Here is a 24,250-nt window from a genome sequence, read left to right as displayed (position 1 = left end):
GACACTGGTGACCCGCGAAAAAGTGAACAAAAGTGTAGTAGTGATTTCAGACTCAAAATTTATTGTGAAAAATGAACCCGCAAGTGCCACCTCAAGTTGACCAGCCTGTTAAAATTCCGGTATCACTACAACACACACAAAAATTAGGATATGGATTGTCTGCAATTAGCCTAACCAATAAAATTCCGGATTTTTGGACAGATCAACCGAGGGTTTGGTTTATTCGAACGGAGGCGCACCACAGAAAATGGGAGATGATTCTAAATTTAATATCGTCGTATCGAAATTGACTAAGGATGCCATTCAACAAGTATCCGATTTACTTATCGATCCACCAAAAAATAACAAATTCGAAAGTCTGAAGGCCAGATTACTACAAATTTACGAGGAGTCAGAAAACAGGAAGATACAAAAATTGATCGGGGAAATGGAGCTTGAGGAACAAAAGCCTTCCCAGCTATTGCGCCGCATGCGCGATCTCGCTAGGGGTAAGATTCCTGACGAAACCCTTCGTATATTGTGGCAACGGTTACCTATCACAAACTAGAATTCTTTAGTTACGAATTTGAAAATACCAAAAACGTTTCGTAATTTTTTTTATTTTCAATATTTTCATTTGACCGAAATATCTTATTCCATCTGGTTGAAATTCATCACATGCATGTCGCGTCTGAGAACAATGTCCGAAAAGAATACGACTACTTATTTGTTAGTAAGAGCGCGTACCTGCTTCATGCAGCAACGGTCAAAAGTACTTTTAACTGATTTTGCTAGTCAATAGTACTTTTGACTGGTTAAGTGCTAGTCAATAGTACTTTTGACTGGTTAAGAGTTTTGACTGTGACATATATATTTATATTATATTTAATGAATCATTCAAAAAATTACGGCGCTGTTTTTCGCTAACACTTATTATTTTTATAACTCTACAGGTTCACTTTACTTCGGCCTTTAGGGTCCTAATAAAATAGAAGTTATTGAAAATCAAATCTAGTTTGTGATAGGTTACCCCCAAGGCCCAAGGGCCACCCCGCCGCAACCTAAACCTACCTATAGCGCTCTGTCACAAGATTCAAATGTGATATAGAGTAATCCAAAAACGTAATGTTTAAATACATAGTGTTAATCTTCTAAAGTAAAACATTTAGCCTGGTAAAATAAATGGAGCAAAAACATTTTTTGTTGTGTTGCTGTAAAATTAATATTATTAATTATTTTTACGGTAGTTAGATAATAAACATCATTGTCTGTCTAAACATCTCATACACATATTGTTGTTTATCATTATTATTAAAATGTCTGATAATTTAGCAAAAGTGTATAAATCCAATAGAGGTGGATTAAAATTACATTATGAAGGATTCAGTTATTATAAAAACAAAGTGAACAATACTAAATTTTACTGGTGCTGTGATTCACGAAAACACTACATTTATAAATGTTGTGCAACATTAGTTACAGAAGTAAATAGTGCAAATGATATGATACATAATGTTTTAAAATGCAGTAATAAGCACAATCATGAGCCAAATCCACTTGATAAAGAAATCTCGGATTTTAGGCAAAAATTGAAAGAGGATGCAAGAACCGGATTAAAGGTATGCCAAATTTTGCAAAATAATCAAAGTGATTGCACTCCAGAATTTCTAGATCATTTACCTAGTCAATCAGCTCTTAAGCAGGTGATGTATAGAGCTAGATCAAAGGTCCCAAAAAAGAAAGAGCCCACTGATATTTTATTTGAAATAGATGAAAGTGAAATGCAAATAAATGGTCAATGTTTTGTCATCAAAGATCGGATTTACAATAATAATAAGCGAATTTTGTTACTGTCAACGAAAAACATGATGCAATTATTGCAACAAGCAGATTTTTGGGTCCTTGATGGTACATTTAAGATTGTGCCACACATATTTCAACAATTATACACCATACATGGTAATTTATCAGTAACAGGAAATAAAACAAAAACGTTCCCTTTACTGTATTGTTTATGCACAAACAAAGATAAGAAAACATACGACATGATATTTGAATTATTACAAGAATACGGAGTGGAAAATGATTTAGAATTTCATCCAAAAATATGTATTTTGGACTTCGAAAAGGCGGCAATCCAAAGTTTAAAATCTAATTTTGAGAATGTGATACTACATGGCTGCCACTTTCATCTCGGGCAAATATTATATCGGCAAGTTCAACAAAGGGGTTTAACACAAAGATATGCAAGTGATATAAAGTTTAAAACAGATGTAAAATGTCTTTTGGCACTGAGTTTTTTGCCTCCGAACGAGATTCCTATATATTTTAATAAATTACTCGTCAGTTATAAAGGTAAATATATAACTACATTTTTTACGTCTCATTTTTATACTTTGCTATACATATAACATGGCAAGTTTTAATTTTTACTATTGTTTTTTTTTTTCAGACGACGATGATATTATTTCTTTAGCCCATTGGTTTGAAGAAAATTATGTTAGTGGCACTTGCAGTGCCCCCGCAAGATATATTCCGGAATTTTGGAGCTGCGAGTTGATAAATACATTAAAATTGCCACGAACTCAAAATTCAGCGGAAGCTTGGCATCATCACATTAACCAAATAATAGATAAAAAATCTCCCGGATTTTATCACCTTATAAAAGAACTTATAAAAGAACTTATAAAAGAGACAATAATAAAGGAATCAGAGATAGAAAAGATGTTATGCGGATCACCGCCTGAAAAAAAAAGAAGAAAGTATATCATTAAAGATGAAAAATTGAAAAAAATAATAGAAATTAAAGAAAATCTTAATGAAATAAAATACTTGAAAGAAATTTCAAAAATAATTTGAATATTGTTATATATTAATTCTGCATTTACACAATTACTGTTAATTAAATTGAAGTTATTTAAAATCTGTATAAATAATAATTTAGAAGAAGTTACCTCTATTGTTAACACTTCTAGAAAATAAAGTTATTGTTACTTATATTATTGTTACTTAAATAAGTGTCATTTATTATAATATATTAATCCTGCATGTACGAAATTACTGTTAATAAAATAGAAGTTATTGAAAATCTGTGTGAATAATAATTTGGAAGAAGTTATTTCTATCATTAATACTTCTAGAAAATAAAATTCTTGTTACCAAATAAATTTTCAAATAAAAATTACATACTTTGATTTTCGGTAGATAGTTTTTTTTTTGAAGACGAAAAATATATTTATTGGATTTATATAAACAGAAAATATGGTAAAGAACCCATTTGGCATTTAAAACTTCGTTGTACCGTTTTCGAACAAATAAAAATCGAAGAAAAACAAATCTAGTTTGTGATAGGTTACCTGTGGCAACGTTATCTGCCACCAGCGGCGAGAGCTGTTCTTGCAGTGACGGAGAATGTGGATTTAGAGAATATACCTAACATCATCTGTTCCTTAGTCTCTTAGCGACGATATTTCAGTAAATGCTGAGACAATTGAGAATTACCTGAATTTTTCTGAAAAGGCTACCTGTTCATCAGGCACTACATTAAGTCACCAACATGATTCTCCCGAAAAAATTATGACAACAACTGAAAAGAAAAGAAACAAAAAGAGTCGTCCTCGGGATTGGAGCGTTAATAAAAATAAAGATCAGAGGGAGAAAGGTCAACCATATTTGGGCAAGAAAAAAGTTGACGATAAATGGCGTTTCGTTCAGATCAAGAATGAGAGAAAGATTAAAGACACATGCAACTGTAAGCTAAGTTCAAGAGGTAATACAAAGTTACAGTGTAAAGAAATACCAGAAGAAGGGCGACAAAAATGCTTCAAAGATTTTTGGAATATGACGTGGAAAGAAAAGAAAGTTTTCATCAAAATGTTGTCTATTTGTAAATAAAAACAAAGAAAGAGATCTGCTGGAACATCATCAAGATGAGAAAATTCTGTGGAATTATATCTCTCGGATAGCAAAGGGAACAGATGTCGGGTGTGCAAAAGAATGTTTCTAAACAGTTTGAGTGTTGGCGAATTGGTTATCAAAAAATGGATTATATGCGATGATGGCACACCGAAAAATATACCAAAAAATAATGTCAAGGCGGAGCCGCAGAAACAGTTACGAGGATTTTTCGATTCCCTACCCAAACTGGAATCACACTATTGTCGCAAGGATTCTTCAAAACTACATATATTTAGAACCACTACGGACATCAAAATCCCAGTTATACAAGGCTTATACAAACGACTTCTGCCCTCAAAAAAATGCTGAACCTTTAAGCATCGCCACTTTTCGTAATATTTTTGATGAGCTAAACTTATCGCAGTTTCGACCAAAAAAAGACCTGTGCGAAACCAGTCAGTCGTTTAAAACGAAAAATATTACAGAATCCGACTACAAGATACATCAAGATATGAAAAAAGAAGCTCGCGATGAATTGACAAAAGACATTTCCTCGAATAACGAAGTGTATACCATGGATTTACAGTCTGTGAGCCCGCAATCAAATGTTTCTTCCCTGTACTACAAAAAAAAACTTATTGTACACAATTTTACTCTGTATGACGTTAAACGAAACAAAGGATATTTTTACATCTGGAATGAATGTGAAGGAAAACTTTCAAGTAATGCATTTTCTACTATAATTGTAACTGCACTGGGAAAGTTCATAAATCAACACCCCATGTCTCGTCGTGGGTCTTCCTGCATTTCCGCCGTTAGGCGGAAATGTGGGGTAGCTGTTCAGGGATTGTGGCCCTCTTCAGCGGATGTCTACGCTGCCTGCAACGGCAGGCAGGTCACGAGCGTGGCCGTGGCGGCCACTAATGAGGTCTTCCTCTTCCTGCGGGGTCAACGGGCGCCGCGGGTGCGGCGCCTGCAGTGGTGTTCGCTGTGAAGATGGCTTCTCTCGGCGATGGCCAGTGTCTTCGGTCCGGCGGGCGAGCGTGGAGTGGCGCGATACCCACAAGGTGCGGGTGCGCCGACCTGTCCGCCCTGCCGAACATATCGCCGGCCAGACGCGAGATGAACGCGTCCAGGCCCTCCCATTTGAGGTCCCGCTGGATCGTCGCGTTCCTCACGTACCGTGGGGCCCCGACGATGTCGCGGAGACATTGGTTCTCTTGAGCACGGAGACGTCGCCTGTTTGTCTCCGCAACATAGGCGTACCACGCCGGGGCTGCGTACGTGAGGCGGGATCTAACGTAGGTCTTGTAGATCCCGAGCTTCGTCTTCAGCGGGAGGCTGGAGGAGAGGACTGGACGCAGTCTTCCCCTGGCCATCTTCACAGTTTGCACCACTGAATCGACGTGGGTCTTCAGGCGAAGTCCACGGTCGATCTTGACCCCGAGGTAGGTGACGTGTGGCTGCCACGCCACGTCCTTCCCGAAGAGCTTCAGCGGCGGCGGTGGGGCGGCGTACCCGGAGATAATGGCCTGCGTTTTCGCCACGTTCACCGACAGTCTCCACTTCTGGAGCCAATCTGGCAGGGCGTCAAGTGCCTTTTGGAGTTTCTTGGCGGCGTGCTTCGCGTTTATGGATTTCGCGAAGTACGCCGCGTCGTCGGCGTATAGAGCCAGCTTGGCTCCATCGGCGACCGGGATGTCGTCGGTGTACGCAGCGTAGCAGGCCGGGCTCAGGCAGCTGCCCTGAGGAACGCCAGCCCACCCCATGTCTGATGGGCAGGAACTGATTTTATACAGTGATGGTTGTACATATCAAAACAGAAATGTTGTACTGGCCAATAACGAATTGGCTCAACTTTAGCATGCAGCACAAGATCACTGTCGTTCAAAAGTTTCTTGAAAAAGGACATACCCAGATGGAGTGCGACAGTATGCATTCCGTCATAGAAAGAGCAATGAGGCACAAAAAGATAAATGTTCCAGCAGATTATGCATATTTGGCCAAAACAGCCTGCAAGAAAAGTCCTTATGAAGTTGAGTATCTTTATCATCATTTTTTCAAAAACATTGGTAATACCCTGACTTTGTACAAGTCTATAAGTACGGGGAAAAAGTCTGGTGATTCCGTGGTCACAAATCTGAGAGCTCTGAAGTATTCCGAAGGAAAGATTGTTTACAAGTTAAGACACTTGAGTACTGTTTAGGAAGAGCTTCCTATCAGGATTAAAAAAATATGCATCGTGCCATGGAATGATATACCTCCGCTGTACTCCGCAAGATTGCAAATTACAAAAGACAAATACATGGATCTCCAGGAACTGAAAACTTCAATGGAAAAAGTTTACCACAAATTTTATGATGATTTACTTCATTTTTAAAACGGTTTTTGATATTTTCTTTTATTTGATTAATGTTATGTTTGCTAACTAGTTTCTTTGGTATACTAATAATTAAAATAATGATTGTTTGTTCCTTAAAAATCGCATTAAAGCGTTGAGACTGATTTTGCCATAAAAACCTTAATGTTAACAATACGTATGATAAGTGGTTAACTAATTATATAAGTACTTTTTTTTTTATCGAAAGTGAAATCCTTTTTACGGACAACCCCCCGGGTTTGCTGCGGGACCGCTGCTTACCCGGGAGAGTGTGGGACTCCTGGCACGTAGTATACTAGCCTGCCCACTAAAACCCCTCCGTTCGCCCTTCTTGCCATTTTGAGGGTATCATGGGATCGCAGGCATTTCACCACGATACCCTCTGGCTGCCCGGCGCTTCTGTACCGGGAATCTTGCTGTAATGGGCGACCAGTAAGTTGCTGGCCGCCCTTTTCATCCCAGGGTCGGGAAGTGACCCTAGTGAGGCAGTAGGCACGCACGATAAAGTGCACGCCTTCTGCCTCCCGACCACGACGGTGTAGAGGCGCGTTCGGATCGTGTTCACGCGCCCTCTCAGCGGCCTCCTTCTCCAAGATGACGTACTCGCAGAAGGAAACCACTGCTTCCCATTTCCTCTCGCAGCACAGCATCGCAGCTACTACACTTTGCAGCGAAAGGTCTATATAAGTACTTACGTGAACATAGTTCACAACTGTGTTTTGTTTTTGATAAATTTAATAGATAGTTAAGAAACGTATTTTGTTCCTAAGACTTTTAAAACCTAATTTTGAGACTGATTATGCCTTATAAGTTAAGCTACTCGATTTAAGATTAGAAACTGTGTTTTATATCTGTATAACAGACATTCTATTTGCATTAAATAAATAATACTTAAGTTTTATCTGGCTTTTTTCATTATACCTATCGAAGAACTATTTAGTTTGTGGTAATACCGCGTAATTCCAATATCATTTTAAAATATTCAAAGATAAAAAATGCTTACTTCATTTTACATCTCGTAACTCCAAATAAAATCACGTAGAAAAGTTCATAAGTCCATTTTCTTAGATATTCACTGTTACTAAATGAAAAATAACCAGAAAAAAAAAATCAATTCCTTGTTCGATTTTAGTTCAAAATTCACGTGCACGTTAAAAAATAACAATTAATTATTGAAATAATTGGTTTTTACCTGCTCCTGTAAATTTATTCCTAACGGAGTTACGAAATCTGATAATTAAATCGACGATATGATTGTTTTTACATGAATAAGCTCCAAAACTACGGGTCCAATTATAAAAATTCTTATAATGCTAGAAAGCTGCGTTATCCCCAAGTAACTTATGTTATGTGTCTACCGTGGTCAAAGCCTGGGTGGCTATTGGTTTTCAATAAAAACTTTTAAGTTATAAAAAAAATACTTATAGATTCACAATTTACCAAACACTTAAGCCCATGTTTCTGTATTACCTACCTATTATTACTTGTAATCATGTCAAATGTTATATGGACAATTTTTTTCCCTTTCAGGCAGACTATCCATGCCAATTTGCATTAATGGACATAATAAGAACCACTGATCAACCATCAAGCACTATTGATCAACCATCATGCTCGAGTAATCCACATCCACGAGATGATCTTGAATTGGTATGAGCAGTTTGTGATGAAATAATTTTGGTTTGTCATTTTTTTCAGAATTTAATTTATTTTAATTTGATTAGTATGTATTTCATGCTGTTATAAATGTTTATAATCATGAGTACTCTCATCAATAATTAAAATTTTCCTAATGTTCCAGTATTCAGCACTCCAAAAATTAAAAAGATTAGTAGAAAAAGTGGAGAAACAGAAAAAGAAAATTAAATGTTTAAATGAAGTGGTCCGTCAACAAAAGATGAAACTTGACACCTTTAAAAATATAATAATTGAGTTGAAGCAAAAGAATTTTATAAATGTGGAATCAAAGGATTTTTAAGAGAGGCAGATTTTAAAATGTAAAGGATTGCCATTGCCAAAACAGTACTCCGAAGAAATCAGAAAGTTGGCTCTAACCCTGCATTTGTATTCTCCAAAAGCTTATGACTTTATCCAAAGAACGTATGAGTCCTATCTACCACATCCACGGACTCTCAGCAATTATTAACTTCATTATTATCTGAATTCGAAGTGATCAGTTTTATTTTATTTTTTAACTTCACCCACTATTGCAGCCCTTTGGGGAATTGATTTATTTACAAAAAAAGTAACCTTAATTTAAACTCGGGTATTTAACTACATCCACACCAAATTTCATCACAAACGGTCCAGCGGTTTAGCTATAATTTGTTTCATAGGGTAATAATTATATTTGATTTCCAAACACTTTTTATCAGAATGACATAGGTGATAGATAAAATATTGTTGGATAGTTAGGATTCCCGATGTAGAACCAAATCACAGACGTATTAAACTTGATAGTTACAACTGTGATTGGAAATAAACAATCTTAAGTCACTCATCCATCGATAAAATATTATTGACTAAATGAACAAGTGAACATATCTAGCATCTTTGTATCCGGGTTTGTTTATTTAGGTACCTATGCAAGAAAAGTACGTGCATAGGATAGTTCATCAGAGCTGCAAACAAAAATTCACACTTGTGGGAAAAGGACCAAAAGTAGTATTCAGATTGGGTTAAAAAAGCAACAATGGGGATTAAGGCGGGTTTATACTTATCTGACGTGTCGTGACGTGACGCGTCAGAACGGTATCGGTTTCATACATTGACACCCCTTTCACACGGCAGTCCAGTTTTGCAGGATCGGCTTTTTACGGTATCCTGCTAAACTGGACGCTGTGTTCACATGGCAGTTCAGTTTTGCAGGATTCAGTAAAAAGCTGGTTCCGCAAAACTAGACTGCCGTATGAACACGGTTGCATCCTGTTTTTTTACCATTCCTACGCCGGTTATCAGGTGAAATGGACGTAAATACTTTCCTAATTTTCTATTGGTATTATCGGCGTCGGCAGCGAAATAGAAGATTCTGGGTTCATCCTATTCTGACACAACGCTCGAATTTGGGTATTTTTCGGAATCTTATGAGCGATTTGAGAAGAGATGAGTCAAAATTTTTCAATTATTTTAGAATGAGTATGACCACATTTGACGATCTTTTAAAAAGGGTGAATGAAGATTTAAAAAAACATGATACAAATATGAGAAAAAGCATCACACCTGAAGAAAAGTTAGCAATATGTTTAAGGTAAGAATGAAATACATATTTAAAGTTTAATATTTATTACCAAACACAATAAGTTATGTATGTATGATATTTTCACAAGATGATCGTTAATATTAATTAAATATTAGTGAAATCCGGAAAATCAGAGCTCTGCGATTCAACTGATTGTGCAGATGGCGATGACTGAACGCTGTAATGCGGTGTGAAATAACCTGCTGATTGATAAGAGTTGTTAAAAGTAGATGGTTGTTGAGAGGACCATTGGTTAAAATTGCGGCTTTTTATATTTTGCAACAAACTTATAACACCTGCTTGAAATTGTAATATTTGATCATCGTTGAGTGAAGCTAGTGTAGGAAGTAAACTTTTAAAAAATGACAAGTTACGATCTTCATTCTGCGTATTCGGCTGACTTTTCATCTGGTGATCAATGAAACTCGCCATTTTTTGATCCATTACAGAAAGTCTCTGCCTTGGTAGTACACTTCTCTTAAGTCGTTTAGCACCACCTGCAGGATTTTCTTGTCCTGGACTTCCGATAATAGGTTCATTTTCACTTTCTTCATTTTGGATAGGATTTTCCGTATCACCCTCTTCAATATCTGCAGCTTTGTTACCGCCACTGTCTTGTGTTTCAGCCGGATCCATATTTTTTTTTAAAAACAACAACTGGTCGTGATAACAGTATTTTTTGGTATTAACTGCAGCAGATCCAGATTTATTTATTTTCTTTTTCGCATTTTAACTCCTCTTCCAGCTGTCTCTTATCTGATTCCATTTTTTAACGACCATTTTAGCTGAAAAAGAAAACATAAATTATAAATAAGGGCGGAGAAAGAACCTTCAACAGCTCCAGTATTAGGTATTCTGCTATTTTTTCAAATTTCAATAATACATTTATATTTTATTGTGATATATTAAAATATCTCATAATTATTAACATTTTAATATATAATAATAAATTATAAATATATGCAAATAACTAACGATATTGGTTGAAAATTTGTATTTTGTATTTAAAAATAAATAAAGTTCTCTCGCTCGACCAATAGCATTATCTATTCGAAGCGAGTTCGATCCCAAAAAATAACAGAATACCTCTGCTGGAAATTTAGTTGTACGTAATGTTAAAAAATATTACAGGGTTATTACAAAAAAGTTTAACTGACGTTTTTAACACAATGTTTAAAAAACGTACATAGTGATTTTTTTAAATATGTGTTTAACTTTATTATAATAACACTATATATGTTTTTAATTTGCAGGTACTTGGCATCTGGGTGTTCGTACATGGATTTGCATTACGCATATCGAGTGGGAGTCTCAACAATCAACTCAATAATAGTAGAAGTAACAAACGTCATATGGAATAATTTGCATCAGGAGTTTATGAAATTGCCCGACACAAAATATGAGTGGGAACAAATTGCTGACGCATTTTATAATAAAGCTAACTTTCCTCACTGCATTGGTGCAGTTGATGGGAAGCACATAAGAATGAAGAAACCAAGTCACAGCGGTTCTATGTACATGAATTACAAGAATTTTTTTTCCATTGTATTGCTAGCGGTAGTGGATTCGAATTATAGATTCACCTATATCAGCGTAGGCTCTTATGGCAAAGAATGCGACTCCTCTATATTCAAAGAATCTACTTTCTGGAAAAGATTAAATGATGGCAGTTTAGATTTACCAGAAGCTCGTCCTCTCTTTACAGGTTTGGAATCACGTGTTCCATTTGTGATAGTGGGTGATGAAGCATTTGGTTTGCATTATAATCTGTTGAGACCCTATGGAGGAACTCATTTAGATAAAAATAAAAGGATATTTAACTATCGATTAACAAGAGCCAGACGTTATGTGGAGTGCGCGTTTGGAATATTGGCAAATAAATGGCGAATATTTCATCGTCCATTGGACGTAAGCACCAGTACAGCTATCTCGATAGTTAAAACTTGCGCCGTGCTTCATAACTATATCATGCATAATGAAAGTTCATATGCGAACATTGACAGCAACGATTCAACGATATCTTTGGAAAACGTACGTAATGAGCCAAATACACGAGGTGGACGCTGTGCTAACACAATACGAACAGAGTTCACAAATTATTTTGTTTCTGAAGTGGGAGCTGTACCTTGGCAAGACGAAGCAATACAAGGATAAACGAAATAAATATAAAAACTTACCATAGCTTTGTCTTTCTTTTTCCTCAAGTTCTTGAAAGTCTTCTCTCAAAACAATGCAAACTTCGCGCCATGCTGCAGTTCGCAAGTTGTTATCTTTATAATTTTCCAGCGTTTTATCCCATAATATAGGCCTAATTTCAATTAGTGTAATAAGAAGTTCGGGATCAATATTTGTTTGCGACATTTTTCGACGAAACACAGCAATCTCGGCGCCGCGCAAAAGAGCAATGCGCGAGCGCTACACATGTGCGGGTGACGCGGCGGGCGCGGGGCGGGGGCTGCCACCACTCCACTATCCCGCTAAAAACAGTGTCCAGCAAAAAACCGCATGCTGGAAGCCGTGTGAAGATTGCTATTGAAATATATGTGTGATTAAACGGGATCCCGCTTTTTACTGGACTACGGATCCAGTTTCTAGTGACAAAACCGAATGGCACAATTCGACCGGATCGGTTTTTTGCAGGATCCCGCATGCGGGATGCTCGTGTGAACGCTAGCATATAAACACATTCGCCATCAAACGGGATCCTGTAGAAAACGGGATCCTGTAAAAAACTGGACTGCCGTGTGAAAGGGGTGTGAAAGGGGTGTTAGTATGGTAACGTTCATACTAGTAATGCGTGTTGTGTTGTGATGGCTTGTGTCGTGTCGCATCAGATACGATCGCGGTTGAATCAGAGCGGAGGGGCGGGGGAACGGCGACGTCACGACACGTCAGACATATGTACAAGCGCCAGTTCTGTGTTGTGACGCGTCATCGCTCATAGTCCTGCATATTCGTTGGTTCACTTTCAAATATGGACGAGTTAATTGAATTAGTACGACAATATGATGTAATTTATGATATAAAGTGTAAACAATATAAAGATCAAACTATTAGGACAGCTGTTTGGGAGGAGATAGGAGAAAAATTAAAACAACCCCGTAAGTAATCTTCACTGCTTTATTTAATTATTTATAGATCTACCTTGTGTATTGTGTATACTTTGCATTTGCCATGGAACTTGTCCTTCTGGACTTACAAAATAATTTTTAAATGCCTCGCGAACATGAATAGCTTCCTGAGTAGGATTTCTATTTAATGGTCCAATGTTTGTTAAGCCGTTACCGTCGCAAATTTCGCCTTCACCTATAAACATTTCTTCTCTTTACGGTGTATTTTGGGTTAAAAGGTTATGGAGGCAGCAAGCAGCGAGTACGATCTTGTCCACCATATTTGGTTGTACTTGTAAAGGTCCTTGAAATACTCTGAATCTTGCTCGTAATATTCCAAATGCATTTTCTACAGTGCGGCGAGCACGAGACAAACGATAATTAAATATTTTATTTGGAGTATTGTTGACTAATTTAGCTTTACTGTACGGTTTCAACAAAACGTTTTTAAGGGGAATGCTGCATCTGCCACAATAACGTGGGGTAAAGGTTCTGTATTTTGATGCAATGGTTTATTTGGTGGCAAGTTTAACTGACTATTTTCAAACATTTTTCCCATTAACGACTCTTGGTATATGCCACCATCACTATTGCGACCATATGCTCCTACATCTATCGTAACAAATCTGTAATGAGCGTCAACCAGCGCAAGCAGTACAATAGAATGCTCATTTTTATAATTGTAAAAGTTTGAGCCTGCATTTATAGGACATATGTGTCGTCTAGAATCAATTGCCGTCACATCCACTTTTTAAAAAAATAAGTAGAGGAAAGTAACTAAATGTGGGCTAGTGCTTTAATATGGGCTAGTAACAATTCTCGAAAACCTACAGTCGAATGACACAACAAACGACGATCGTCCATCGCATTCATTCGCTTTTACATCGCACTCACTCACTCTCGTCAATCGCGCGCGAGCTGTCGCCATTGTCAGCTGTTTTTGTGTTGCTGCTGTCGAAAAGTTTTCTGAGGTACGTATCAATGTGTTGTTTAATCAAAGAAAATTAGGTCTAAATACTGTAACCATGTGTTTTATTGCAAAATATAAGTTTAATTTTATGATTTTCGATCGATTAATTGCTTGCTATATATGATTTGTAAAGAACAAGATCAAATTTATTTTAGTTAAGAATTCCGAATATGGGCTATTACTATGGTCCTAAATATGGGCTGCTGTGGCTTCGGTCATAACTTTGTCTCCATATAAAAATGACCTTATTGCAACAAATAGGAAGAAAATTGAAAAAGAAAATAAAACAAAAGATAAGAAACCCAAGCAAAAGAAAAGAAGTTTAGGAAATAAGAAAGCCAAGACCAAGGAAGAAAGTGTAAGTGAAGAATATGTCCAATTTGATTCAGATAGTGAACCAGATGCCCCTATAGGAAGAGAGGCTCCTGATACTGCCGATGCAGCAGTCAGGAAATTTTTTCCGAAAACGAGGCAGGAGAACTGTGGGTAAGATGTTTAATGTGTCAGCTCTGGGCACATAATGACTGTGCTGGGCCAGAGTTTGACACTTGGATATGTGATTTTTGTAAGTAAATTGTGTGATTTCTTCCATCTACCAAAGTAATTTGATCTCTTATAAGGTAAATATTTATAATTGTTATTTTCGTAGAAGACATATTAAGTTTCTATTAGTAGCCCATATTTAAGTACCTGTTCCATATTTAGAATCTATTTTGATATTTTGTTTAATGCTCAAGATAATAATATATAATAATATTAAGAACATATGATTGTTACTTAGCTCTTTAAAAATGTATGTGTGATTATTTTGACCACAATAAATGGTTAATTTTTTAATAGTTTTTTATTTTTGAGGCAAATACAAAATGGTAGCCCATATTTGGTTACTTTCCTCTATTTGATCTCTATGGAATCGGTTTTTAATTTCAAACAAATCCAATAAACTATTCTTGTCTCAACCCCGCTACATCCCGAGCAATTTGAGTCTTTAAATTGCGTTTCGTTCTAAACTCCGCTACATCCATCACCACTCATTATTAGTCGCCGCCACATCCGCATTGACCAATCAGAACACTGCATTTGGAGAAAAAACTGTCATGGCGTATTGCGGTTCACAATGGCTGACAAAGCATTTGTTCTGTAATTTTGTGCTTTGTTTATTTAATTATAAAACAAACAATGGCTGATTTAACAATAAGAATTGAACCTGTTGCTCCTGAGCATGCAAGGAAGCGAGGCGTTAACAAAGAAAACTGGAAAAAGGAGAAAAAACGAAGAGAACTGTGAGTAACACTTTTGTCTGATTTTAGTATACAGGAGGTTTGTTTACAGAGGTGTCTTTTACGTCCCTACTTAGGGACCAGTAAAAGTCGGTGTTCCGTTCCGATTCAGTAGGTATTACAAAATTAACCCATATAGTTTCGCAATGTCAGTCTGTCTGTCTCCATACAAAAAGGTTTAGTTCAGTAGTAAAAAATAACCCATATAGTTTCGCAATGTCAGTCTGTCTGTCTTCATACAAAAAGGTTTAACTGTTTGAAAAAAAATTTTTTTTATTAATTTCAGATATTCTTCAAAACGCTTTCCAAGTGCTCCAAAATGCCACCACAAAAATAATAAAACATTTACCTGTTCTACATTAAAAATGCAAGACATAGCTCGTATGCACCGTAAGTTTTTCAAATTAAAAAGTAAAATAGATCAAGACAATTTTATATTACAACACTGTCGTTTCAACAAATGTGTGAGAACAAGACTGGTAGATCAATCTAGAGGCCCAAAAAATTTGAGCGTTGAATACTACGTAACTATAAAAAACCCTCACAAAAATGTGAGAGTGTGCAAAAATGCATTTTTAGAAATACTTACATTAGGAAAAGATAGAGTAATGGGGGTTATTCAAAGATCTTTTAAAGATGGAGGCAGTATCGCCAAAGAAAATCGTGGTGGCAGTCACAAAATAGCACTTTACGGAGATAAACAAAGAAATGTGCAAGAATTTATTGAGTCCTTCCAAGCAGCTGAACCACACTATTGTAGAGCTAAATCATCGGTAAGACTGTATTTACCTCCAGAATTGAATATAAAAAAAATGTGGAAATTATATCAAGATACAAATCACTTGCAAGTAAAGTCTTATTTTAGAAACATTTTTAATAGAAAGTATAACATTGGTTTTGGTTCACCCTTGAAGGATACATGTTCTCGGTGCTCTGAGTTGACAAGAAAAATTGAATGCGCCTCTACAAGCCAAGATAAACAACGACTTCAAACAGAGAAACAAGTACATACTTTAAAAGCCAAGGCATTTTACAATCTGCTGAAAACTGAGCCTGGAGATACTATTTTGCTATCATTTGACTGTCACAAGAACAGCGCTCTGCCGAAATTGCCTGATCAAGCAGCTTATTTTAGCCGACAATTTAATATGTATAACTTTACCATAGTGGTTGGAACTTCAAAATCCCCGTTAACAACGAATAACGTGCATTCCTATCACTGGTGCGAAAATGAGCATTCAAAATTTTCTAACGAAATAGCGAGTGCAGTATTTCATAAATTGACTACTCTGGATATTCCTGAAATTAAAACAAAATTAAAACTATTTGCTGATGGTTGCGGTGGCCAAAACAAAAACACCACTCTTGTAGGTATGTGCACCAAATGGCTCTCTTCACATGCGCCACCGCAAGTAAAGCAGATTGAAATAGTTTTTCCAATGGTTGGCCATAGCTTTTTACCACCAGACAGAATATTTGCGAAGATCGAAAAAGAAACCAAAAAACAGTCCATAATATGTAATCCACAAGATTATGTAAATGTTTTCAAAAAACATGCGACTGTTTACCATTTAGGAGAAGAAGTTGAAGTTTACAATTGGAAGGATGAAGTCTCAAAAACCATAAAACCCCCGGGAAGTTGGCATTTCAAATTTAACCCATCTAAACGATTTATAATTAGTAAGGGACGACAGAATGTGAGCATTCAAGGAGAAGAAAATTATCGGAATGAATTTAATAAACCAAAATATGTGACTAAAAGAGGAAAGAGATGCTCCGAAATTGAGCCTGCCATAATACGAAAAGGTAATAAAGTGAAGCTAAGCAAAATAAAAGATGTCACTAACCTTCTAAACAAACATTATGGTGAAGACTGGAGGACTTTAGACTTTTTAAAATACTACAAGGATATTGAAGAGACCAATGAAAATTTTGAAGAATGTGAGGATCTGCAATGTGTTCCTTTAGAAGAAAATGAAAATTTTATATAATTGTTTTTGGTTCAATGATCAAAATTTATAATAATACAACTATTTCCTACTGTTTTTAATAAAGTTACTCGCGTTACATATTAAATTTACAATGTTTTATTAGTGCCGTGTGGTTCCCGGCACCAATACAAAAAAGAATAGGACCACTCCATCTCTTTCCCATGGATGTCGTAAAAGGCGACTAAGGGATAGGCTTACAAACTTGGGATTCTTTTTTAGGCGATGGGCTAGCAACCTGTCACTAGTTGAATCTCAATTCTATCGTTAAGCCAAATAGCTGAACGTGGCCATTCAGTCTTTTCAAGACTGTTGGCTCTGTCTACCCCGCAAGGGATATAGACGTGACGGTATGTATGTATGTATGTATGTATGTTTTATTACTTTTAAGAACAACCTGTATAGTCATTGAAACTAATGGGTCTTGAGTACCAATATCCGCCACATCCATCACAGTATGTATCAAAAACCGCCAGATCCGTAACTCAATATCAATATCCGCCACATCCTTTATTTAAAAACACAAATTAATTTAAATTTCTATAATATAAACAAAAACTAAAATAGTTAGTTATGACAATCAGTTTTACTTATTTTATTCCAAATTAACACCAGAAAATTACCAAAGTAACAAGTACTGAGCAAAAAAGTAGATTTTTGAAAAAAATAGCTTCTTGGATTTAGCGGTCTTTGATTCTAGACGACACATATTATAGTTACGTGTTTTCCATCCATTGCTCCAATACAGTTCGGAAAATGCCATATATTTTCGAATCCTTTTGCAATTTCTCTCCACATTTGTTCTGTAGGTTGAGGCATTACAATAGGGGCTAATTCTTTCCAAATTGCGTTACATACTTCTTCGACTATTATCTTTACTGTGGCGAATCCCATGCGATAATTGAACCCCAAGGACCGAAAAGAGTTGCCAGTTGCCAAAAATCTGTAAATATAAAAACGCATAATTTATTGTTTCAGCGAATAAATGCAAAGATGACTGGGATAAATTACGAAATGCCTACATTAACGCATTAAAGCGTCGTAAAAATAAAAAAAGTGGGCAAGCCGCCGTTCTTGTTACGCCGTGGAAATATGAAGAACAAATGAGTTTTTTACAGCCATTTAAAAAATCAAGACCATCAAAAACAAATCTTATGGCGCCTCCAGACTCACCAGAATGTTTCGAATCATTAAATCTGATTGAAGACTCACCAGAACCTGAAAGTCCTCAAACAGATTACCGTCCAGAAACACCACAGTCTGGTACGTCATCAAATGGCACAAGGTCTAGTCGCAACAAAACAAACTTACAGGACCTATATGATTTAATGAAGTCTTCACATGATTTAAGAGTCCACAAGCACCATTCCAAGCAGCAGGACATGGATGAAACAGACTGGTTTTTTTTGAGCATGAGTAAAGCTCTTAAAAAACTTCCTAAACTAGATCAGACAAAAATCAAGTTAGATTTGCACACTGCTATATCACAAGCCGAAATACGTAACCTTCAAAGATTAGAAGAAATGAATGTGCCTCAACAGATTATTTCTCACACATCACAAATGGCACAACCGATCTTACTTCATAACACTGACGAAGTAAATATCTCATCATATTAGAGCACTGTAAACTTTACTGATATGTGATTTTATTTTTGCCTCATAAATATTGTACTTAAGAGATACCTACAAAATAATAAATAAATGCTTACCTTAAACATACTGCAAGTCTTTCTCTTGTTCCTATAGGCTTACGAAATCTTGTATGTATTTTCTTTACATCATCTTCAATTAAAGAATGTACTTGTTCAAACTGTGCTTTCGACAATCTGAAATACTGATGAAATTTTTCGTCATCGTTTTCAAGCACTTTAAAGAGACAATGAAACTCGCCATTAATTTCTCTTGTTCTATTGAGGGGATGAATCCAATGTCTTCTACTCTTTCTTTCTTTTGTTAATAAAGCCATTATCATAAATTGAATGTCTTCTTCATAATCTGAATCAGAATCTGAAGAATCGGACAACTCGTGGGAAAACATTTTAAAACGCGTCGCCTTTCCTAGAGCTACGGCTGTATTGATTCAAAATACCGTCAGAGGGCGTCAGAACACGACAGATAAATGTGAAAACTAGCCATCACGTCAGAACACGACACGTCACGACACATCAGACAAATATAAATCCGCCTTTACTATTTTTATTGTAATTCAGGTAAGTGTGATTTGAAATGTGGTGGAGGTAAAAGAGTTTTCGAGAACCATGCAGAATCTTTTAAACATAAGAATAATGTGAAAGGTTGGAGTGATTTACTGGTGTTTTTTAATGTTTTAACCCATTACAGCATAACGTCCGATATATTGGACGTCATTAAATCCGTGATAACTAATAATAATCTAAAAAAAATTGTAGAATTTTTATTTGTGAACGTAAGTATAATATTAATTTTACACTGGCAACACAGTTCGTAGTCACTAAGTGACATATGTCAACCACCATATGTCTTTTTAGAAAATGGCGGCGCGTGGCTGGTCTGTTTCGAGGAAAGGGTACATATTATGTACATACATACATACATACATATGGTCACGTCTATATCCCTTGCAGGGTAGACAGAGCCAACAGTCTTGAAAAGACTGAATGGCCACGTTCAGCTATTTGGCTTAATGATAGAATTGAGATTCAACTAGTGACAGGTTGCTAGCCCATCGCCTAAAAAAGAATCCCAACTTTGTCAGCCTATCCCTTAGTCGCCTTTTACGACATCCATGGGAAAGAGATGGAGTGATCCTATTCTTTTTTGTATTGGTGCCGGGAACCACACGGCACATATTATGTATTTTGTTTTATTTGCAAAAGAAACGCTAATAAAGTAAAAAAAGTAATTGTGTATGTTGATATAATGTGTGTCTATCTATTGATTCATTTTATTCCGTGTAAAACATGTTACTTTACTTTCTATGGTTTGCGCTTTGTCGCGGTCCGATATATCGGACGCTATGCATGGGAAACTACAGTATGGTGTTTGGTTGCTTTTTTCAGCTTGAAGGTGCATGAGATAATATCAGCTTTGGAATGTGAAGATGACGATGATTTCTCTCAGAACGTTATTTTTGTTGAGCCTCCTATTGAGAAGAGTGGTCAGGTCACTGATGAGGACAGCGACAAGTCTGATGATGAGCATGATGCCAACCTAAACCACTTGGGTCACACATTGCTCGATAGTAAGTGTGAGTTGCGACGCTATCAAGTAAGAAACCGCGATGTTATGCCGTCATCATCTTCAGGTATGGTGTTTTCAAATGCGGAGAACCCTCAAGTGTGTTCGTCTAGTGAAGAAAGCGACGATGAAGACAATCAACCTCTGGCATCACTCCGAACGCGGATTTCTCCTCCAAAGAAAAGTAAATTGAAGAGAACGTCATTATGGAAAAAAGATATGCCCAGTTTTTCATGCCCAGAATTTATTACACGACCTACATCTGATGAAAGTAAGAATTGCAAAGACCCCTTAGATTATTTCAAACTTTTTTTTCATAGTGATTTGGTGAAACTCATCGTAGATCAAACAAATCTATATGCAGGTCAGAAAAATAAACCGTTGTTAGTTACGGAAGATGAAATTTATGTAATTTTTGGCGCTATGTTACTTTCGGGCTATGCTAAATTGCCATGTAAAAGACTGTATTTCTCTAAAGAAAATGACGTGCCAAAAATTCTATCTGATAGCATAAGATGCAATCGATTTGAAGCAATATTGCAACATTTACATTTCAACGATAACACGTTTCTATCCGACTCTTCTGACAGACTTTATAAATTACGTCCATTACTAGATAGCCTTAGTGAGTCTTTCCGAAAACACTATGGGCTAGACGAGCATTACAGCGTAGATGAAAGCATGATTCCATACTATGGAAAGCACTATGCTAAACAATTTATTAGGGGAAAGCCGATTAGATTTGGCTTCAAGAACTGGGCATTATGTGCCAGTACTGGCTACATGGTCGCTTTTAGCGTCTACACGGGAAAAGCCACAGAAAAAAAAGATTTCGGATTGGGTGGGGATGTAGTCCTTAGTTTAGTTGAGCAAGGAAAGCTGCCATCAAAGAGTGGTGTAAAAATATATTTCGACAACTTTTTCACTTCTTTGTCGTTGTTGAGACATTTACGAGTATTAGGTTTTTACGCAACTGGCACAGTACGAGCTAACCGTATCGAAAATTGCCCTCTAAAGGATGTCCAACAGGTCAAACGTGAAGATCGCGGCTATTACGATTATAGAATGTCCGACGACGTGTTTATTTGTCGTTGGAATGATAACAACGTTGTGACGGTGGCAACCAACTTTGAGAACTGGGCCTTGACATCTGCTACTCGCTGGTCCAATGAAAAAAAATCAAAGATCTCGATTCCCCAACCTGCAGTGATTGCCAGCTACAATAAAAACATGGGAGGGGTGGACAAATGCGATCAAGCTGTTGCAAATTTGCGCACGAGAATGCGCATTAGAAAATGGTGGTGGCCAATCTTTGCTTATTTCATTGATGTATCAGTAGTCAATGGTTGGTTTCTGGCTAGAAAAAATGATTGCAAAAAGGAGACTGATTCTTTGCTACATTTCCGAAGATATATAGCTCGAAGTCTACTTATAAAACATGGAACTCCTCCTCACCAGGGACAGAAACCATCTAAACCCATGTCGTCCACGAGGTATGACGGGAAAGATCACTGGATCGTACCCATTGGGACGGAAAGACGATGTGCCAATCAGTGCGGTGGCAAAGCCAAATTCCAATGCCTGAAGTGCGACGTAGGTCTCCATCCCAAATGCTTCATGGAGTACCATGTAACAATCTAAACTTATTTTTCTTATTTTTTACTTTTTAATAATAAATATGTCAAAATATTCATGTCTTTTATTCAAATTATTTCATTTTATAGGAAAAGAGCATACGCGGTCATTGTGCACAGCGTCCGATATATCGGACGGGTCTCAAAATCATAAATATAGCTATACTTTATGTTTTGTCACTATAAGGGCTCTCTTATAATCCTAAATACTCAAAATATTACAAAATATTAGTTTTTTTTACTGTAATATACTTTATGCTGTAATGGGTTAATATTTTTTTATTATTTTCCAATAAAGTGTAAGAAAGAACCAAGTTCTATGTTCAGGATAATGTATACATTCCTTTATTATTGTCATTATTTAATTATCAGATGTGAAGGATTATATATCAGTTTCGGTATTCAGGATATTTTTTACTACAGCCAGAGCCAGCCTGCATGATAAATAAACGCGCAGTCCTGTTGATGTATTTATTTTTACTTCAGGTGCAATACTTCAACCTACTATTATTTCAATGTTGCCAAAGTCTGCATCAAAGTCATTCACAGATAAAATTAAGTCTGGAGAAATATAGATGGCATATTTCGTAGCCGTGGACTACAAACAATGCCCAGCAGTGCGATAAAAGCCTATGTTACTCCTGAAGATTAAGTCTATCTCTGTGCCAAATTTCATTCAAATCGGTCCAGTAGTTTTTGAGTTTATTCGTTACAAATGGTTGGGATTTATCTAGAACCGAAATATTAGATATAACCGCACAGTTCGTGAAGTCGAACAAACTTAAAACACTATTTAAAAATGATAGGCCAGGCGCTGATTGGTTTATTGCGTTTCGTAAACGACACAACTTATCCATAAAAAAACCACGAAATGTCGAATAAATTCGAAAGCGAATGACAGATCCTTTCGTCATCGACGAGTACTTCACGTTACAAAAAGAGACTGACTGCGTTGGCCATAAATGAACCTGAAAGGATTTGGAATTTAGACGAAACTTCTGTCTGCTTAGACCCTACAAAAACTAAAATTGTTGGTGGTAAAGGCATTCCAGCTACGAGAACTACAAAAGGCACTGGCAAAGGAAATGTCACGGTTTTAACAACAATGTATGATATACACATAGACAATATATGATATACCAGGTATCATCAAAATCGCTATGCCTCTGGCTCTTACACAGGCGAACATACAGCCTGGTTTTATGTAAACGCGAATGTATGTAAATCTCCGAACAGATTACGGTTGTATGGATAGATCCTGGGATCTATCCATACAACCGGTTCGGAGATATTGACTTTGCACCCTCTTTCGTAACCATCAGACCAAACCCTGATACTGAAGACAATATTCCTGCAGTACCGTCACCTGGAAGGACTAGACCAAATCCGAACACTGAAAATAAGGCTTCTGCAAAACCATCTCATACAACCAGCAGAACAGGCACTGAAGATATTTCTCCTGTAATAAGCAGACCAATCCCTGACAATCAAGAGGATGCTCCCATAGTACCTTTTTTTAGTAAATATTGCCTACCTTGACTGTATTCAAGAAGAAAATTTTGCTACTGAGAATTTTGGACCTAATAATAAAAGTCCACCACTTTCACCTTCTATATTAGACAATACACCAAGCCAAAATTTTAGCAATGTTCAACCATCTACTTCTGCCATACCATCAGTTTTTTCTCCTGAAATTATTCGGCCTTTTCCAAAAGCTTCCCAAAGAAAAACGCGAGTACCTAGAACCAAGAAGTCTACGATTCACACGGACACGCCTGAAAAAGAGGCAGTCAGGCAAGAATATGAAGCAAAAAAAAAACGACTGAAGGCAAAGGGCATCAAAAAAAATCTCAATGAGCCGAAAGGAAAAAGAAAAGGTAAAGCAACGAAAAGGAAATAATCACCATCAATATCAGATGAAGAAGAATATTTTTGGTTGGTGTGCCTTGGTCCATATTCTGAAAGTATGTAGGCCTGGCGAAAAATGGATTAAATGCCAAGGAAAGTATAACCTTTGGGCCCATGTAGACTGTACAAATGGTAGTCGGTATTATATTTGTCACAACTGTGATGAGTCGGATTAGATTAGTTGTCAAACTTACTTTTATAAATTTTCCCATGCTACATTTCTAAAAAAATATTTGAATTCCTGTTTAAAAGATTTTGAGCACGTTGTTATGTTTTGATATATCAAGGAAATCTTCGAAGAAGTGTCAGATTCGTTGTTCGTAAATTTCAAAAATAAAAACGAAATTAAAAAAGCGGTTCATGGTTTACAGCTGTCTCGAAATACTGTGATGCGCCGTATAGAAACAATAAGTAAAAATTTAAATGAACAACTACAAAAAGATAATGTGCGTCAGAATGGCTGGTTGTCTGTGGCTTTGGTCTAAGAGAGTTGATCCAAAAATTGCTACATAATTGCTTATATTTGCTACATTTAATAAATAATTGCTACATACGATATATATCTAGAAATAAAATATTTTTTTTGACCAGCCATCCTGACGTTTGGTTGGCTGGTCACATCCTAGTTTAACGCCAAGCATGCACAGT

At 36.6% G+C, this 24,250-nt stretch overlaps 5 protein-coding genes across 6 annotated transcripts; 4 read left to right on the top strand and 1 right to left on the bottom strand.

Moving 5' to 3' along the window:
- Window positions 1-680: 680 nt before the first annotated feature.
- On the top strand, window positions 681-3,873 carry LOC106140011 (uncharacterized). Its single transcript, XM_060945609.1, has 3 exons — window positions 681-2,334; window positions 2,432-2,710; window positions 3,515-3,873. Exons 1-3 carry the CDS (start codon window positions 1,296-1,298, stop codon window positions 3,871-3,873), a joined length of 1,677 nt encoding a protein of 558 aa, XP_060801592.1. The 5' UTR covers window positions 681-1,295.
- A 5,346-nt stretch (window positions 3,874-9,219) lies between these two features.
- On the top strand, window positions 9,220-11,857 carry LOC106139389 (uncharacterized). Its single transcript, XM_013340825.2, has 2 exons — window positions 9,220-9,503; window positions 10,748-11,857. Exons 1-2 carry the CDS (start codon window positions 9,220-9,222, stop codon window positions 11,646-11,648), a joined length of 1,185 nt encoding a protein of 394 aa, XP_013196279.1. The 3' UTR covers window positions 11,649-11,857.
- A 2,637-nt stretch (window positions 11,858-14,494) lies between these two features.
- On the top strand, window positions 14,495-18,461 carry LOC106139404 (uncharacterized). Of its 2 annotated transcripts, XM_060945348.1 has the most exons (3): window positions 14,495-14,857; window positions 15,141-15,244; window positions 17,821-18,461. In XM_060945348.1, exons 1-3 carry the CDS (start codon window positions 14,754-14,756, stop codon window positions 18,459-18,461), a joined length of 849 nt encoding a protein of 282 aa, XP_060801331.1. In that variant the 5' UTR covers window positions 14,495-14,753. The 2 variants fall into 2 exon arrangements, with proteins under 2 accessions (XP_060801331.1, XP_060801330.1); XM_060945347.1 differs by lacking the exon at window positions 17,821-18,461 and having other exon boundaries at window positions 15,141-17,197.
- LOC106139405 (uncharacterized) lies at window positions 17,539-18,882 on the bottom strand. Its single transcript, XM_013340841.2, has 2 exons — window positions 18,554-18,882; window positions 17,539-17,785 (listed from the first exon to the last, which is right to left on the bottom strand). The coding sequence occupies exons 1-2, from the start codon at window positions 18,880-18,882 to the stop codon at window positions 17,539-17,541; spliced, it is 576 nt and encodes a 191-aa protein (XP_013196295.1).
- A 472-nt stretch (window positions 18,883-19,354) lies between these two features.
- LOC132902027 (piggyBac transposable element-derived protein 3-like) lies at window positions 19,355-23,233 on the top strand. The gene is made up of 3 exons (XM_060945608.1): window positions 19,355-19,389; window positions 19,883-21,689; window positions 22,931-23,233. Exons 1-3 carry the CDS (start codon window positions 19,355-19,357, stop codon window positions 23,231-23,233), a joined length of 2,145 nt encoding a protein of 714 aa, XP_060801591.1.
- The last annotated feature ends 1,017 nt before the right edge of the window (window positions 23,234-24,250 follow it).

This window comes from Amyelois transitella, chromosome 8 (assembly GCF_032362555.1).
Source record: "Amyelois transitella isolate CPQ chromosome 8, ilAmyTran1.1, whole genome shotgun sequence".
Taxonomy (NCBI): Eukaryota; Metazoa; Arthropoda; class Insecta; order Lepidoptera; family Pyralidae; genus Amyelois; species Amyelois transitella.
This window is presented reverse-complemented; position numbering and strand designations above follow the sequence as displayed.

Bases quoted from the DNA above. Each gene is read 5' to 3' on its own strand.
- LOC106139405 (XM_013340841.2), bottom strand. From the start codon at position 18,882: ATGTTTTCCCACGAGTTGTCCGATTCTTCAGATTCTGATTCAGATTAT. The intron at 17,786-18,553 runs GTAAGCATTTAT...TTATATTTACAG, and splicing joins AGACTTGCAGTATGTTTAAG to ATTTTTGGCAACTGGCAACT.
- LOC106140011 (XM_060945609.1), top strand. From the start codon at position 1,296: ATGTCTGATAATTTAGCAAAAGTGTATAAATCCAATAGAGGTGGATTA. The intron at 2,335-2,431 runs GTAAATATATAA...TTTTTTTTTCAG, and splicing joins ATTACTCGTCAGTTATAAAG to ACGACGATGATATTATTTCT. The intron at 2,711-3,514 runs GCGGATCACCGC...CCTGTTCATCAG, and splicing joins AGAGATAGAAAAGATGTTAT to GCACTACATTAAGTCACCAA.
- LOC106139404 (XM_060945347.1), top strand. From the start codon at position 14,754: ATGGCTGATTTAACAATAAGAATTGAACCTGTTGCTCCTGAGCATGCA. The intron at 14,858-15,140 runs GTGAGTAACACT...TATTAATTTCAG, and splicing joins GAGAAAAAACGAAGAGAACT to ATATTCTTCAAAACGCTTTC.
- LOC106139389 (XM_013340825.2), top strand. From the start codon at position 9,220: ATGGACGTAAATACTTTCCTAATTTTCTATTGGTATTATCGGCGTCGG. The intron at 9,504-10,747 runs GTAAGAATGAAA...TTTAATTTGCAG, and splicing joins AAGTTAGCAATATGTTTAAG to GTACTTGGCATCTGGGTGTT.
- LOC132902027 (XM_060945608.1), top strand. From the start codon at position 19,355: ATGGCGGCGCGTGGCTGGTCTGTTTCGAGGAAAGG. The intron at 19,390-19,882 runs GTACATATTATG...TGCTTTTTTCAG, and splicing joins TGGTCTGTTTCGAGGAAAGG to CTTGAAGGTGCATGAGATAA. The intron at 21,690-22,930 runs GTAACAATCTAA...ATCTCCGAACAG, and splicing joins AATGCTTCATGGAGTACCAT to ATTACGGTTGTATGGATAGA.